Source organism: Lithobates pipiens, unplaced genomic scaffold (genome assembly GCF_037356315.1).
Source record: "Lithobates pipiens isolate NorthernLeopardFrog02 unplaced genomic scaffold, aLitPip1_a1.2 Scaffold_23, whole genome shotgun sequence".
Classification (NCBI taxonomy): Eukaryota; Metazoa; Chordata; class Amphibia; order Anura; family Ranidae; genus Lithobates; species Lithobates pipiens.
This window is the reverse complement of record NW_027507785.1, coordinates 7,078,761-7,096,268: the sequence shown is the minus strand read 5'-3', so window position 1 is coordinate 7,096,268 and position 17,508 is coordinate 7,078,761. Positions and strand designations below refer to the sequence as shown.

The window sequence follows — 17,508 nt, the reverse complement described above, 5'->3', positions numbered from 1 at the left end:
GGACTGGATGGACTGGTGCCTTTATTCAACCTTACTATGTAACTATGTACTTCACAAATGGCCAAAAACCCAACACTCCAAAATTTTGTGGAAAGACTTCTCAAAAGAGTGGAGGCCGTTATATCCACAAGGAACTCCTTATTAATGGCCATGGTTTTGGAAGTGGGGTGGCCACCTAGCGCAATGTTAGGAACTTGAGTGGCCTGCACATCAAACCCTACTGAATGCCTTTGGGATAAACTGCTGATTACGATCCAGGTCTTCTCATCCTACAACACAAATGGCCACAAACTCCCAAAACTCAACCCTCCAAAATATTTTAGAAAGGCTTCTCAGAACAGTGGAGGCTGTTACAGCCACAAGGAACACCATAATAATGGACAATGTTTTGGAATGGGATGGCCACCAAGCTCACTCTCACATCTACACAATGCATGGGGCTTATTTGTTCCAACCACCAAATCCGTCGGAGTAATTCCGACGGATTAATTCCGGAAGAGGTCCGGAAGTGATGTTGCATACACACAGTCGGACTAAATTGTCGGAAAATCCGATTGTACATAACGTGATGACGTTATTTCGTTACGACGGGACTACGTTCAGGCTAGTAGCCAATAGCTTTGGTCTAGGAATTTGATCTGAGCATGCGTGGCACTTTGTCCGTCGGAGTAGGCTACACATGATCGGAGTATGTCCGATCGGAGCATTTTATCGGAAAATTTTAGCAGCAAGTTGGAAAACTTGGTCTGTCGGATATTCCAAAGGAAACAGTCCGATGCAGACCACACACAGTCGGAATATCTGACAAAATGGTCCGATAGGACACATTCCGTCAGAATCTCCAATCGTGTGTGTACAAGGGCTTAGAGTTCCTCTTTAGTCATCTCCTCTGTCCGCCTGTATTCTGTATAACTGCTACCTGTAATATAGCCCGGAAAGCCGATAAGACCGCGCCGCTCTCTGACCACGAATGACACCGCCTCTTTCACTGTGACCCCTTTTAGCTGCGATTAGAGGGAATCTCATCCTGCTTTTGAAGTGATCAAAGAAAACGGAGATGAAATGAAGGATATAGCGCTCTCTCCTCCTGTCTTCTACCCGCCAGACAGACAGGAACAGCGTATACTTATCTTCACATCGCCGCAATGGCTTGTCAATCACCGCACTCCTATTCCTGAGACGTTTCTCATCTGCATCCCACTGAACCCATCATAAAAAATAACTCCTATTAGACAGAATCTCTCTCTCTCTCTCTTGGCTGAAGCTCCTTTTCAAGTAGTACGGTGCCTGAAGCATGAGACTGTCAGAGCTGCTGTATATGTAAAACAAGTGAGGGGCTGTAGATGCGTGCCTCTCTCCCTTGCTACACACCTCCTCGTTCATTATGCCTCTGGTTTTAATTGAAATGTTGGAAGTGCTTTAACCACTTCAGCTCCTGCACCTGCCCACCTCTGATGAAGAAGAGCAATTCTCACATTTCCACTATGGTCCCACTGATTAGGTCATTACTTAAAGGGGAACATCACCCCAGCAATATTTGTCTCCAGCTGCCCCCTGCTACACCGCCATCTTTAAACATCCCCATGCTGCAGGTCTCAGCATGCGGCCTGTCTGCACAAGCCCAGGGGGATTCCTGGGTTCTGATATCAGAGATCTTGCATGTGCCGCAGGTCTCTGCCAAGCATTCGGGACGTCATGTATGGACACATGTGTGGAATCTCCTGACCCACCAAGCCCTATAGTAAAACACTGCCTCCTGGGATGTGACATGCCAATCATCTCAATGCAATTCTCACCTAGATGAGGAAGGAGGCATAAAAAAGCTACCATTCAAAAAAAAAAAAAAATGCTTTCCAATTTTGTAAAGGCATGTGTACACATGTGGGCTGTGGGGGTAGTGGGGAAGGGTGGTAAAAAATAGATGGTAAAAAAAACAGCTGCACGCTGAGAGGCTGAGCCAGCTGCCGATCAGTCATCTGGAGGGATCCCGACAATATGGTCAGGATCCTTCCAGAGCCTGGAGTGGCTCTGTGATGTCAAAAAAGAGGAGGCTTTAGTGGGCTTTAACAAATAAATGCACTCCTATGACCCACAAGAGAAGTATGGCCAAAAAAAGCTTTGCCCATACTTCTCTCTTAAAGGTTAATAATGCCGCGTACACACGACTGGACTTTCCGGCAGACTAGGTGCGCCGGTCTTCCCGAATGACTTTTAGCTGGGTTCTGATAGACTTTCCAAACGAACGGACTTGCCCACACATGAACAGACTAAGTCCGTTCGAAAGTCCGTTCATTTTGAACTTGATGACGTAAGACAGGACTAAAAAAGTAAGTTCAACAGCCAGTAGCCAATAGCTTCCCATGCGTCGTATTTGGTCTGTCAGACCAGCATACAGACGAACGGTTTTCCCGATAGGAATTGAGTCCGTCGGACACATTTGAAACGTGTTCTATTTCTGGGTCCGTCTGATTTTTTAAATGAAAAAGGATCAGATTAGCCCACACACGATCGGATTGTGCGATGAACTGATTCCGTCGGACCTAGTCTGCTGGAAAGTCCGGTCGTGTGTACGCGGCATAAGAATTTTTTTTATTAATACTGGTAGGCAGTGGCGTCACTAGGGGGTGGCTTTTGGGGCTACAGCCTGGAGTCCCAGGAGTCCCCAACCACAGGCACTTTGCAGCCATGTGGCGGGCAGCACGGAAGAGCTGGAAAATCGGGCAGGCAGCTTGGGAGAGCGGGCGGGCGAGAGAGCAGAAATTACATCTCTCACCGCCCGCCCTGCATCATCGCTGTTCCGCCCTTACTGTGCAGCCGTCGGCAGCAGAGAGATTATATCATCTCTCACTGTCCGCCCTCTCTCTGGTGACCCTGATGTAAGGAGTGGATCTATATATATATATATATATATATATATATATATATATATATATATATATATATATCCCTATATTATATACATGTGTATGCCCGCCCAAGCGTATAACTTTCTTTACTTCTCTGCTATGGGCTCAAGCACCAGATCTTTTGTAGACCTATTAACGCCCCTGCTGGTAGGGTTTCTTTAACCGCCATGTTTTGCAGATCAAAGACCATCCCATGAATGAAACAAAGAGGAGCCTAACCATCCTTTCCCAATTTTTTTTTTTTACATCAGAGTAGTCCTTTAACTAATTTTCAGGTGTCTGGGAACCCCTTGCTAAACTTAATCAATCAGGGCCAGTGGGAAAAATACCCCCTACATTGATGGTCAGTGAAAAAGGGTCCCTTCCATTTGTAGCACGACCCCCCTTGGGGACGGCTGGGATTTTCCTGCTCATCTGCATCGCCATGACCCTGTAAACATCATTGCGGCACCTTTAAGTAATAAGACAACACTCAATACGTTTATATTCTCTTAACGTTTACTGGAATACTTCAGATAAGATATTGTTGCACAAAGGAGGTAAATGGTTCAACTGAACTTTCAATAACAGCACAAACTCAGCAGAATGATTCCTCTAATAATTCCATTTAGGAAAGTTGGCAACAACAGGATACTATATACATACATGTACAATGGAATACCACTTTGACATAACCTGAAGATAAGCAAAAGTTAAGCATCAATTCTGACAATACTTCTAGAGAGAGAAACCCAGGCCGGCCTGTTCAACCTTTTATCCTAATGAGAGATGAAGCCAAACAAGGATGGTAGTAGGGCCCTTTAGGCAGTAATGACAGAATGTCCCCGTTGCAGATCTGATGGTCTTCACCGGCAGTCGGAGCTCATTAACTATATCCAATAAGGTGTAGTAACAAGTTGGTCTTATATCTTGTGATGACTATAGCTAAAGATGCCTATGTAGAGTGTTCGAATAGAAGTGCAGTGAAGTATTCCCAAGGGAAAGTTCTCTGTACACAGTGTCCCAGTTAAACAACCAAGGAAATGTTTGCAAAGGTAAGCAATTGCCCTCTCACCAACGACCAAGCCGATTCAGCGCCTTCCAGACAACAAGTCCCGGATAGACGGCTGGATGCGGACCCGCTTGGGACGGTCACCCACGACCTTCCTTTCCTTGCACGGAGAGATCTCTCATGCACAAGGCCAAGGAAGAAGAGAGCCTGGGGCCGGGTTCTTGGTTTCTTCTATAGCTCTTCCCAGCAGTCTCCCTGATGGTAGCAAAGATCCATGGGATATGTAGTCCGGGTGTATAGTCATGCAGGGGAACAGCCATCTGCTGGAACTACCAAAACCACAATCCATTTGGTTGACAAATATGATGTCAGTTTAGTAACACTGGGCACTAGAGGGATATGATATACAGATAGGGCAGGGAATAACTGTTTGTTGCAATTGTAGCCCATATTGCTACACATTGGTGGCCAATAGAAAAAAATGACCTCCCTTACTGTGGTGACCAGAATGCCACCTGTACAGACAGCTGGGAAGATCTCTAGTGTCATGCCGCTGGCTCTGACGAGTGGTGTAGGACCCAGAAATATGCAGGTACCTTAAGATGACAGGTCAATCAACCATAGGTCAAGGAACCTCTCTGGAAGAACGCTAGGGTTCTCTGGTTGAGTATGGCTGGTCTAAACAGTAACAAATGCTGTACATCACCTTTCTTTTTCACAACAGTGCCAGTCATTTGTCTCATTTTGACAGCCAGAATTAGCTGGCAATAGATGTCTTGAAGCATGTCTGTGAAGAGTAACTCCCACACCCAACGTCCAAAATCCACATTTCCAAGGTGGTGATGAATATGGCAGTTGCAGCAGCAGCAAGCAGACCAGAATTTCCTGCTCACTTCTTCTGCTTGCCCATTGTTCCACAATAGTCATCTCAGATTGCTGTGTGATACTCCTTCTTGGTCACAGGAGGATCTAAGGAGACCACCAGACTTTAGCAATGTGACACGGAACCCAGCTCAGTGTACTTCAGTCGTCTCATTCCATGGTCAGTGATATTGGCGTCTTCTGGCAAAAAGTTTGGAGCTTTGATAACACGCTTGAAGATTCCCAAAGTGGAGCACTTCTCTGACATATGCAGTATGTTCTAGAGGCAAAAACAATCAAACTAGGGAGCCATGAATTTGTTTTTGCCTAGGATATGGCAGGACTACAAGCAACTGGGATAGAGAAGGCATGAAGAATAAAGTTGTTTTGGGGGAGCGGTTGAAAGGCACTTGGACAGAACACTTACCCTCATCTAGGTTGATCAAATTGGGGCTCTGGTGATGGGGCCTGAATGATTTATTGGGAGTTAATCAAGTCTTTTTAATCAAGTTACAAAATCTTGGGTGCTTGACCAAAAGAGGAACAGCTCTACAACACAGGTGGAGCCGTATGTCAGCTGACGCTGTCCAGAGGTGACATCATTGGTGTAATGAGAATGCCTCTAGAGCAGTGATTCTCAACCGGGGTTCCGTGGAACCCTAGGGTTCCTCCAGAGGTTGCTAGGGGTTCCTTCAGCATTGGGCAATTTCTGCCTCTCAGATAAGTTCCCACTGACACCATTGATCTTTTTAGCTCTCTGTAAGGAGGTTATTTTTCCCAATGACCACAAGTGTAAGGACCATTCTTCCCACTGACCACAAGTGTGAGGACCATTCTTCCCACTGACCACAAGTGTAAGGACCATTCTTCCCAATGACCACAAGTCTAAGGATCATTCTTCCCAATGACCACAAGCGTAAGGACCATTCTTCTCACTGACCACAAGTGTAAGGACCATTCTTCCCAATGACCACAAGTCTAAGGATCATTCTTCCCAATGACCACAAGTGTAAGGACCATTCTTCCCAATGATCACAAGTGTAAGGACCATTCTTCCCAATGACCACAAGTGTGAGGACCATTCTTCCCAATGACCACAAGTGTAAGGACCATTCTTCCCAATGACCACAAGTGTAAGGACCATTCTTCCCAATGACCACAAGTGTAAGGACCATTCTTCCCAATGACCACAAGTGTAAGGACCATTCTTCCTAATGACCACAAGTGTAAGGATCATTCTTCCCAATGACCACAAGTGTAAGGACCATTCTTCCCAATGACCACAAGTGTAAGGACCATTCTTCCCAATGACCACAAGTGTAAGGAGGTAATTCTTCCCAATGACCACAAGTGTAAGGACCATTCTTCCCACTGACCACAAGTGTAAGGACCATTCTTCTCACTGACCATCACACTAATGTATCATGAGTTGTAGATCTCTAATTTTTAGCAGGGGGTTCCTCAAGGCCGGAGAAGTATTTCAAGGGTTCCTCTGTGCTGAAAATGTTGAGAAAGGCTGCTCTAGACCCTCTGGGAACACAGAGGGCTATGCCGGTGGGATTAGGAACACCCCTCCACGAAATCAGACTGCAGAAGGGATGGTGTACCCAGAACAGCTGGCGACAGATTGAATTTTTGCCGAGTGCACAACTGCGACCCCTGGAGGAGAAGCAGTGCCCCAGGCAGGCAAGTCATTTCTTAGCCCTTGTACACACAGTCCGACATTCCGACAACCAAATCCGTCGGATTTTGTCTGACGGATTTTGTCCAAAACTGTTGCATACACACAGTCAGACAAAGTTGTCAGAAAATCCGATTGTACATAACGTAATGACGTTATTTTGTTACAACGGGACTACGTTCAGGCTAGTAGCCAATAGCTTTGGTCTAGGAATTTGATCTGAGCATGCGTGCCACTTTGTCCGATCGGAATTCTCTACACATGATCGGACAAAGTCCGATCGGAGCATGTTGTCGGAAAATTTTATAGCCCAGCTGGAAAACTTGGTCCGTCGGATACTCCGACGTAAACAGTCCAATGGAGCCCACACACTGTTGGATTATCCGACAACACGGTCCGATCTGACATTTTCCGTCGGAATGTCCGACCGTGTGTACAAGGGCTTAGAGCAGGGGTCTCAAACTGGCGGCCCTCCAGCTGTTGCTAAACTACAAGTCCCATGATGCATTGCAAGGCTGACAGTTACAAGCATAGCTCCCACAGGCAGAGGCATGATGGGACTTGTAGTTTTGCAACAGCTGGAGGGCCGCCAGTTTGAGACCTCTGGCTTAGAGTGTAGATTAATACATGGCGCGGTCTACAATGCCACTCACCGTTAGCGGGTCTGCTGTGAAGGCAGCTATACTTCTCCTTATATCCATGTCATTCCCCCGAATAGGAATAAGCGATCGGTTCCCAAGTGACGGATCCTGCCGGGAGCTCCGTGTCCGCAACGGCATTGACTCTACTGGCCACAGACTGCCATACTGGAAAAAAAGACAAACAAAATGTCATTCATGGACATAAAATGATGGTATCAGTTAATCTAATGAGGTCAATGCAGATGGGTCATATAGACATAGCCATGCGCACAGGGTGTGGCAGGTGTGCCTTGGCAGACCCTAATTGCCCTGTGTTGCTCAGATTCTCCCTGCTGCTTGGCTGCAGAAAAAGGGACTGGGGAAGCTCTGTCTCAAAAGTGAGCCATCGGGGGTCTGTTAAGACCCCTGAGGTTTCACCAAAGCCCCCAACGGGGCTCCTAAAAACATTGTAAAAAATGGTGCTGTTACATGTCCCCGCATGTCTCTTGCTGTACTTATTGGTAGCTAGATAGTAATACAATCACACAGGATGGCACATATTAGTCCCCGGGGTATTTTTTTTTTCTCCAGGCTTGACGGGACCCTTCGGGGTAAGACCGCGCTATAGCAAGATACCTCTCAACTCAACTCATTATACAGCTTTACAGCTTTGAAGTTGTCCTATCCATCCACTCATTCAAACGCAAAGTCAGCAGGCTCAGCTGTGCATGCATCCTTTACTTATTGAGGACTGTACTGTACTTACTGAGGACTGACACATATGGAATTATTGGCATTTTGCACGCCAGATGGATTTCCTGTTCCCTGCTGGGTTACTTGGCCATACCAAGATGCTGGACGCTCGCATGGCAGCAGGAAGAAACATACGACAGACGGTGGTGAGAGCAGATTCATTATCTTCATTTCATACAGTGCATCCGGAAAGTATTCACATCGCTTCACTTTTTACACATTTTGTTACAGTATCTCACAAAAGTGAGTACACCCCTCCCATTTCTGTAAATATTTTCTTCTATCTTTTCATGTGACAACACTGAAGAAATGACACTTGTCTACAATGTAAAGTAGTGAGTGTACAGCTTGTATAACAGTGTAAATTTCCTGTCCCCTCAAAATAACTCAACACACAGCCATTAATGTCTAAACCGCTGGCAACAAAAGTCAGTACACCCCTAAGTGAAAATGTCCAAATTGGGCCCAATTAGCCATTTTCCCTCCCCCGGTGTCATGTGACTTGTTAGTGTTACAAGGTCTCAGGTGTGAATGGGGAGCAGGTGTGTTAAATTTGTGTTATCGCTCTCACTCTCTCATACTGGTCACTGGAAGTTCAACATGGCACCTCATGGCAAAGAACTCTCTGAGGATCTGAAAAAAAAAAAGAATTGTTGCTCTACATAAAGATGGCCTAGGCTATAAGAAGATTGGCAAGACCCTGAAACTGAGCTGCAGCACAGTGGCCAAGACCATACAGTGGTATAACAGGACAGGTTCCCCTCAGAACAGGCCTCGCAAAGGTCCACCAAAGGGGTTGAGGTCACGTGCTTAGCGTCATATCCAGAGGTTGTCTTTGGGAAATAGACGTATGAGTGCTGCCAGCATTGCTGCGGAGGTTGTAGGGGTGGGGGGGTCATCCTGTCAGTGCTCAGACCATACGCCGCACACTGCATCAAATTGTTCTGCATGGCTGTCGTTCCAGAAGGAAGCCTCTTCTAAAGATGATGCACAAGAAAGACCACAAACAGCTTGCTGAAGACAAGCAGACTAAGGACATGGATTACTGGAACCATGTCCTGTGGTCTGATGAGACCAAGATAAACTTATTTGGTGTCAGATGGTGACAAGCGTGTGTGGGGGCAACCAGGTGAGGAGGACAAAGACAAGTGTGTCTTGTCTACAGTCAGGCATGGTGGTGGGGGTGTCATGGTCTGGGGCTGCATGAGTGCTGCCGGCACTGGGGAGCTACAGATCATTGAGGGGACCATGAATGCCAACATGTACTGTGATATACTGAAGCAGAGCATGATCCCCTCCCTTCAGAGACTGGGCCGCAGGGCAGTATTCCAACATGATAACGACCCCAAACACACCTCCAAGACCACCACTGCCTTGGTAAAGAAGCTGAGGGTAAAGGTGATGGACTGGCCAAGCATGTCTCCAGACCTAAACCCTATTGAGCATCTGTGGGACATCCTCAAACGGAAGGTGGAGGAGCGCAAGGTCTCCAACATCCACCAGCTCTGTGATGTCATCATGGAGGAGGGGAAGAGGACTCCAGTGGTGACCTGTGAAGCTCTGGTGACCTCTATGCCCAAGAGGGTTAAGGCAGTGCTGGAAAATAATGGCGGGCACACAAAATATTTACACTTTGGGGCCCATTTGGACATTTTCACTTAGGGGTGTACTCACTTTTGTTGCCAGCGGTTTAGACATTAATGGCTGTGTGTTGAGTTATTTTGAGGGGACGGCAAATTTACACTGTTATACAAGCTGTACACTCACTACTTTACATTGTAGACAAGTGTCATTTCTTCAGTGTTGTCACATGGAAAGATAGAAGAAAAAAATTACATAAATGTGAGGGGTGTACTTACTTTTGTGAGATATTGTGTGTTACAGCCTTATTCCAAAATGGATTAAATTCATTATTTCCTCAAAATTCTACAAAACCGTACCCCATAATGACAATAAGAAAGAAGTTTGTTTAAAATCATTGCAAATGTATTAAAAAAATTAATAAATTACATCTACATAAGTATCACAGCCTTTGTCTTGACACTCAGAATTGAGCTCAGGCTCCTCCTGTTTCCACTGATCATCATTGAGATGTTTCTACAACTTGGTTGGAGTCCACCTGTGGTAAATTCAGTTGATTGGACATGATTTGGAAAGGCACACACCTTCCTATATAAAGGTCTAACAGGTAACAGTGCATGTCAGAGCACAAACCAAGCCATGAAGTCAAAGGAATTGTCTCTAGACCTCCGGGAATTGTATGGAGGCACAGATCTGGGGAAGGGTGCAGAAACATTTCTGCAGCATTGAAGGTCCCGATGAGCACAGTGGCCTCCATCATCTGTAAATGGAAGAAGTTGGGAACCACCAGGACTCTTCCTAGAGCGGGCCGCTTGGCCAAACCGAGCGATCGGGGGAGAAGGACCTTAGTCAGGGAGGTGACCAAGAACCCGATGGTCACTCTGATGGAGCTACAGCATTTCTCTGTGGAGAGAGGAGAACCTCCCAGAAGAACAACCATCTCTGCAGCACTCCACTAATCAGGCCTGTATGGTAGAGTGGCCAGACGGAAGCCACTCCTCAGTAAAAGGCACATGGCAGCCCATCTGGAGTTTGCCAAAAGGCACATGAAGGACTCTCAGACCATGAGAAACCAAATTCTCTGGTCTAATGAAACTAAAATTGAATTCTTTGGCCTGAATGGCAAGCATCATGTCTGACGGAAAACAGGCACCGCTCATCACCTGGCCAATACCATGCCATTACCGGCATTGAGTTACAAATTTGCTAGACTTATTGCTCTCACTCTAGCGATCACGGCAATGCCTCACATGTGTGGTTTGAACACTGTTTTCATATGCGGGCACGACTTATGTATGTGTTCACTTCTGCGCATGAGCTCGATGGGACGAGGCGCTTTCAATTTTTTATTTGTTTTACTTTTTATTTTTTATTTTGACCCTGTCCTTCTAAAAAAAAAAAATATTTTTGGGGCAACTTTTATTCCTATTACAAGGAATATAAACATCCCTTATAATAGAAAAAAAAAAAAAGCATGACAGGTCCTCTTTAATGTGAGATCTGGGGTCAAAAAGACTAAAAAGCAATAATAAAAAAAAAAAAATCCCCCTTTAAGGCCATTGGGCAAAAGTGACGTTGCTTCCATCATCCAACGTCATGGAGTCAAGTGAAGGCCATCTTTCCCTCACTCTGCCGGCGGCTCCAGTAAGCGGCGGGGACGACTGGAACGTGATGGGGGGGTCACCTCTCCCACCACCGGTAAAAGTGATCTGCCGTGTAGACCACTTTTATCTTTAGCGGGGTTATGGTAGCTCCCTGCTGCCGTAACCCCAGTATTCCACGTCAAAGCACCGACGGATAACGACGGCGGGCGATCTGGAAGTTGCTATAGTCAATGAAAGCAACCCACGCATGGCAGATTGCAAACTTTGTTCTGCAAAAATACCAAAAGGAGGTTCAAACTCATACTCATTCCAGTGCGTCTGAGTAAGTTATGAGTAAGCACTGATTCCAGTGTGAAACGCGTTAGAATTTTTGTACCCTTTTCTTTGCTGTGGACTATTTGATGTGATGTGACCCCCGATTTTCAATAAAAAGACAGGATTTTAAGCCTTTTTCCGGTGTGCGGCTATCCAGAGTCTTTATGCTATTGCCTGCCTATTGCATATGTATTAGCCAGTACCTGGGGCTCCTCGTCAGGAAGAAGGACATCCGCCTTGGAGAGCTATCCTGGAGCGGTGGTTTTCTTTCTTTATATGCCGTTAGGTTAATTGGCCTCTGTCCAAAATTGGCCCTAGTATAGAATGGGGAACTTGGATTGTGGGCTCCTTGAGGGCAGGGACCAATGTGAGTTTTTCAAAGTACAGCGATAGTACACTCAGTCTGGTTGAACTGGATGGACTGGTGTCTTTAAACAACTTTACTAACTACGTCCAAGAACAGAACCTCGGGGAACCCCCGACGGAGAAGGGAAGAGGAGTGGAGGAAGTAGAATTGTAAGTGACACTGAAGGTGCGTTGGGATAGGTAGGATGAGAGCCACTGAAGAGCACAGTCACGGAGACCAAGGGAGTGAAGTTTTTTGAGGAGGAGGGGGTGGTCAACCATGTCAAAGGCAGCTGAAAGGTCCAGAAGTAGGAGTACAGAATAGTGTCCGTTGGTTTTTGCAGTTAGTAGGTCATTAGTGGGTTTTAAAAGAGCAGTTTCTGTGGCGTGTTGAGGGCGAAATCCAGATTGAAGGGGATCAAGAAGGTAATTCTTAATGAGGTGGTCACTCAGTTGATTGTAAACCAGGCGCTCAAGGAGTTTAGAGGAAAAGGGGAGCAAGGAGATAGGGGGTAGGTTGTTAAGATTGGTAGGGTCCAAGGACAGCTTTTTAAGTATTTGGGTGACCAGTGCATGTTTTAGAGCATTGGGGAAGATGCCAGAGGTGAGGGAGAGATTGAAGATGTGGGTTAGAGAGTGTAAGATGGAGTCAGAGGGCGACCGTAGCATTTGAGAGGGAATAGGGTCCAGGGGACAGGTGGTTAGGTGGGCATTAGAAAGGAGTTGAGCAACTTCATCTGTAGTAGCAGATTTGAATAAGGGGAGTGTCAGTTGTACCTGTTTTAATGGGGTCTTAAAGTGGTTGTAAACCCTTACAAACCACTTTGACCTACAGGTAAGCCTAGATTAAGGCTTACCTGTAGGTCCAAGAAATATCTCCTAAACCTATATGGTTTAGGAGATATTTACAAAAAGACAGCCACAGCTACGGATCGCGTGCATACTAGCTCATTATGCCTTTGCCTTGCAGGTTGCTTTTTTTTTTTTCCCCCATGGGTTTACAACCATTTTAACTGGGGGAGATACCTGTAGAGTGGAGATTTCATCACGGATTGTATCAGTCTTGTTTTTGAAGCGATTAGCAATATCCTGGGCAGTGAGAGTCAGTGGGTGGAGGCGGTGGAGGACGTAGTAAAGAGTTGAAGGTAGAGAAGAGTTTATGGGAACTGGATGATAAGGTGTTAATAAGAGTTGTAAAATAGGTCTGCTTGGCAGTGTGGAGGAAAGAGTAGTATTTTTTGAGGGCAGATTTGTATTGGTTGAAGTCTTTGAGAGACTTGGTGTTGTGCCACAGACGCTCAAGAGCGCGACTACGTTTTTTAAGAAATTTTAGCGTCATCTGTTTGCCAGGGTTGTAGGGGCCGAGGCCTGATTCTGCACATAGTGAGGGGAGCAAGCTTGTCCAGCGTGGAGGACAGGGATTTATTGTAGATGGATGTGGCTTGGTTGGGGCAGGAGAGGGGATAGATTTTGTCATAGAGGTGGTCAGTATCAGAACAGAGGAAAGAGGCGTTGAAGTTGCGAAAGTTTCTACGGGTGATGGTTAGGCGATTGGAGGGAAAGGTGGTGGAAGACAAGGGGAGAGAGAAACTAATAAGGTGATGGCCGGAGAGAGGAAAAGGATTGTTTGAGAAGTTGCATGGAGCGCATAGGTAGGAGAATACAAGGTCAAGGGTGTTGCCCAGTGGAGGCCGTCCATAGGAGGCCCGTCCCATGTAGTCAAAAAAAAATATATTTTTTAAATTTCCCTCCCTATGTGCACTGGCGCCAGGCGCAGTGCAATATAGGAAGCGCCACGTCTATGCAATCACAAGATTGCAGATGAGGCGCTTCATTTGGCCAAAAAAAGAGCACTCTGTGGCGCAGCCGATCGCGCCACAGCTTCCGGCGCGATCGACTGGCCGAGCAAGTGCTGCCGACCACCGATAATAACCCTTTTTTTAATCTTGTTTGGGGTGGGTACGCTGCGGACCACCGATAATAACTTATTATCAGTGTTTGGCAGCATACCCCCCCAAACAAGATTTACAGGTTGTAGATATGTGCGATTTACAGGTTGTAGATATGTGCGATTTACAGGTTGTAGATATGTGCGATTTACAGGTTGTAGATATGTGCGATTTGCAGGTTGTAGATATGTGCGATTTGCAGGTTGTAGATATGTGCGATTTGCATGTTGTAGATATGTGCGATTTGCATGTTGTAGATATGTGCAATTTACAGAATGCAGATATGTGCGATTTGCAGGTTGTAGATATGTGCGATTTGCAGGTTGTAGATATGTGCAATTTGCATGTTGTAGATATGTGCAATTTACAGAATGCAGATATGTGCTATTCACAGGTTGTAGATATGTGCGATTTACAGGTTGTAGATATGTGCGATTTGCATGTTGTAGATATGTGCGATTTGCATGTTGTAGATATGTGCGATTTGCATGTTGTAGATATGTGCGATTTGCATGTTGTAGATATGTGCAATTTACAGAATGCAGATATGTGCGATTTGCAGGTTGTAGATATGTGCGATTTGCAGGTTGTAGATATGTGCAATTTACAGGTTGTAGATATGTGCAATTTACAGGTTGTAGATATGTGCAATTTGCATGTTGTAGATATGTGCAATTTACAGAATGCAGATATGTGCTATTCACAGGTTGTAGATATGTGCTATTTGCAGGTTGTAGATATGTGCGATTTATAGGTTGTAGATATGTGCAATTTGCATGTTGTAGATATGTGCAATCTACAGGTTGTAGATATGTGCGATTTGCAGGTTGTAGATATGTTCGATTTATAGGTTGTATATATGTGCGATTTACAGGTTGTAGATATGTGCAATTTGCATGTTGTAGATATGTGCAATTTACAGGTTGTAGATATGTGCGATTTATAGGTTGTAGATATGTGCAATTTGCATGTTGTAGATATGTGCGATTTACAGGTTGTAGATATGTGCGATTTGCATATTGTAGATATGTGCAATTTACAGGTTGTAGATATGTGCAATTTGCATGTTGTAGATATGTGCGATTTGCATGTTGTAGATATGTGCGATTTACAGGTTGTAGATATGTGCGATTTGCATGTTGTAGATATGTGCAATTTACAGGTTGTAGATATGTGCAATTTGCATGTTGTAGATATGTGCGATTTATAGGTTGTAGATATGTGCGATTTACAGGTTGTAGATATGTGCGATTTGCATGTTGTAGATATGTGTGATTTGCATGTTGTAGATATGTGCGATTTGCATGTTGTAGATATGTGCGATTTACAGGTTGTAGATATGTGCGATTTACAGGTTGTAGATATGTGCGATTTGCATGTTGTAGATATGTGCGATTTACAGGTTGTAGATATGTGCGATTTACAGGTTGTAGATATGTGCAATTTGCATGTTGTAGATATGTGCAATTTGCATGTTGTAGATATGTGCGATTTACAGAATGCAGATGTGTGATTTACAGAATGTGATTTACAGAATGCAGATATGTGAGAGTTACATGTTGCAGAAAAGGTAGCTGATGTGGTTATACACAAGATAGGCATGATTCATCTGCTTTAGTAGAGCCCTGTGTATAATGTGCAGCCTGGTATATGATGTTGATTCGATAAGGGGTGTGGCTTGTGAGAAGTGTGAGGGGCCATGTCTGAGGGGGCATGGTCTTGCGCCCCCCCATCCTAAAACTTCACCAGCCGCCACTGGTGTTGCCATCAGAGTGAGTAGAAGCCTGTACCCATTGCTTCAGGTCAAATGAAGAGGTTAGACTAGGAAGTTTAGAAGTAGCAGGAGTGTTTGTATTAGCAGGGATGTTGGAATCACAGAGAAGGATTTAGAAAATTTCCGAAGAGAGAAAGTAGGGTAGCCAGGCAGAGAACTCATCAAGGAAAGTCGATAATGGTCCAGGGGGCCGGTAGATCACAGCAATTCTTAGGGATGTTGGAGAGAATAGACCTATACAGTGGGCTTCAAATGATGAGAGGGAAAAAGAGGGAGGAGAGTGAATAACCTGGAAGGTGCTCTGGGGGGATAGAAGGAATCCCACTCCACCTCCTTTGCGTTCATTAGGCCTAGAGGAGAGAGTCCACTGAAGGTCACCCTGGAATAGGGAAGCAGGAGAAGCGGTGTCAGATTCGTGGACAAGGGTTCGGTGACAGCAAGTAGATTAAAGGAATTAGTGACAAAGAGGTCATGAACATCAGGTATCCCCAATAGAGTCCCCCTTTACATCAGGTGTAGAGTCCCCCTTTACATCAGGTATCCCCAATAGAGTCCTTCTTACATCAGGTGTCCCCAACAGAGTACACTTTTACATCAGGTTTCCCCATGCTTGAGTTTCTCGCAATGTGTCCTTCCTCTCTCCAGTCAGACAAGACGCACGGGCTGGTTCTTTTTCACCCAATGCTGGCTGGAGGAAGGAGAAAGCGAAATCCTCCCACCAGCAGCAGCTATTGGCCGCTACTCCTTCCGATAGGAGTGACGCTGCAGGGCCCTGGTAGTATATATATATATATATATATATATATATATATATATATATATATATATATATATATATATATATATATATATATATATATGATGTGGTATAGTATATATATATATGATGTGAAGGCCTTGGAGGCTCACAGAGGCACTTGGAGGAGGTCACTTGAGTGTAGGAAGGATGAGCACACCATTGCAATTTCAACTGTCCATCAAAAAGTTGTCTCCTTTAGGGACCTGTGGATTAATTGGAATGCACTTTATGATGGACGGTTGGAATTGGTGTGGCGCTCTCATCCTTCCCATGCTCTAGTGGTCCTTACTGGGGTCAGACAGAATAGTAAGTGAGGGGATCTCTCCAGAACAGTAGTGGGCAAACTCTGGTCCTCCAATTGTTGTGTAACTACAAGTCCCAAGACTCTAGCCATGGGCATGACCCCCAAAAGGCAGAGACATGATGGCACATGTAGCTTCAAAACAGTGGAGGCGGGGGGGCAGAGTTTGCCCACCCCTGCTCCATTAAACACTAAATGCCAAGCCGTGGATAAGCATGACAATCACTGCCCTGTTGAGTTTACCACTAAGCAAGTGATTTGAAAGCGGCCAAATTCACAAGCTCAGATCTTGGGGGAGATACAGCTCTGGCTCCATATTAGATCATAACAGAGTATTCATACATCGGTCAACACGGGGTCTTCTACATACCTGTGCAAACATGAACGCTGCCAGCCATTGTCTCATCTCCCCAACCGAGTCACAGCAAAGATACCTGAGAGGAGAGAACAGGAGAGGACCATATAAAGAATGAACTGACAGGTGGTGACCCATATACATCAGAGGGAGACAATGAGGGGTTCCCATCATCCCTGTGCTGAGTTCCCGGGTCTGCACACCCTCTGTGCCCATTATGAGGGGTTCTCATCATCCCTGTGCTGAGTTCCCGGGTCTGTACACCCGCTGTGCCCATTATGAGGGGTTCCCACCATCCCTGTGCTGAGTTCCTGTGTCTGTACACCTGCTGTGCCCATTATGTGGGGTTCCCACCATCCCTGTGCTGAGTTCCCAGGTCTGTACACCCGCTGTGCTCATTATGAGGGGTTCCCACCATCCATGTGCTGAGTTCCTGGGTCTGTACACCCGCAGTGCTCATTATGAGGGGTTCCCACCATCCATGTGCTGAGTTCCTGGGTCTGTACACCCGCAGTGCTCATTATGAGGGGTTCCCACCATCCTTCTGCTGAGTTCCCGGGTTTGTACACCCGCTGTGTGCCCATTATGAGGGGTTCCCACCATCCCAGTGCTGAGTTCCCAGGTCTGTACACCTGCTGTGCCCATTATGAGGGGTTCCCACCATCCCTGTGCT

The 17,508-nt window shown here is 45.7% G+C and overlaps 1 protein-coding gene across 15 annotated transcripts in view; it reads right to left on the bottom strand.

The window, feature by feature from the left end:
• Nucleotides 1–17,508, bottom strand: part of ARAP1 (ArfGAP with RhoGAP domain, ankyrin repeat and PH domain 1) — a 386,059-nt gene that overhangs the window by 7,671 nt on the left and 360,880 nt on the right. For all 15 annotated transcript variants that reach the window (XM_077451137.1, XM_077451134.1, XM_077451138.1 and 12 more), the window contains 2 exons: nucleotides 16,851–16,914; nucleotides 7,093–7,245 (listed from right to left, as the gene is read on the bottom strand). In XM_077451137.1, the coding sequence (XP_077307263.1) occupies nucleotides 7,093–7,245; nucleotides 16,851–16,914 (217 nt within the window). The remainder of the gene's footprint in view (nucleotides 1–7,092; nucleotides 7,246–16,850; nucleotides 16,915–17,508) is intronic.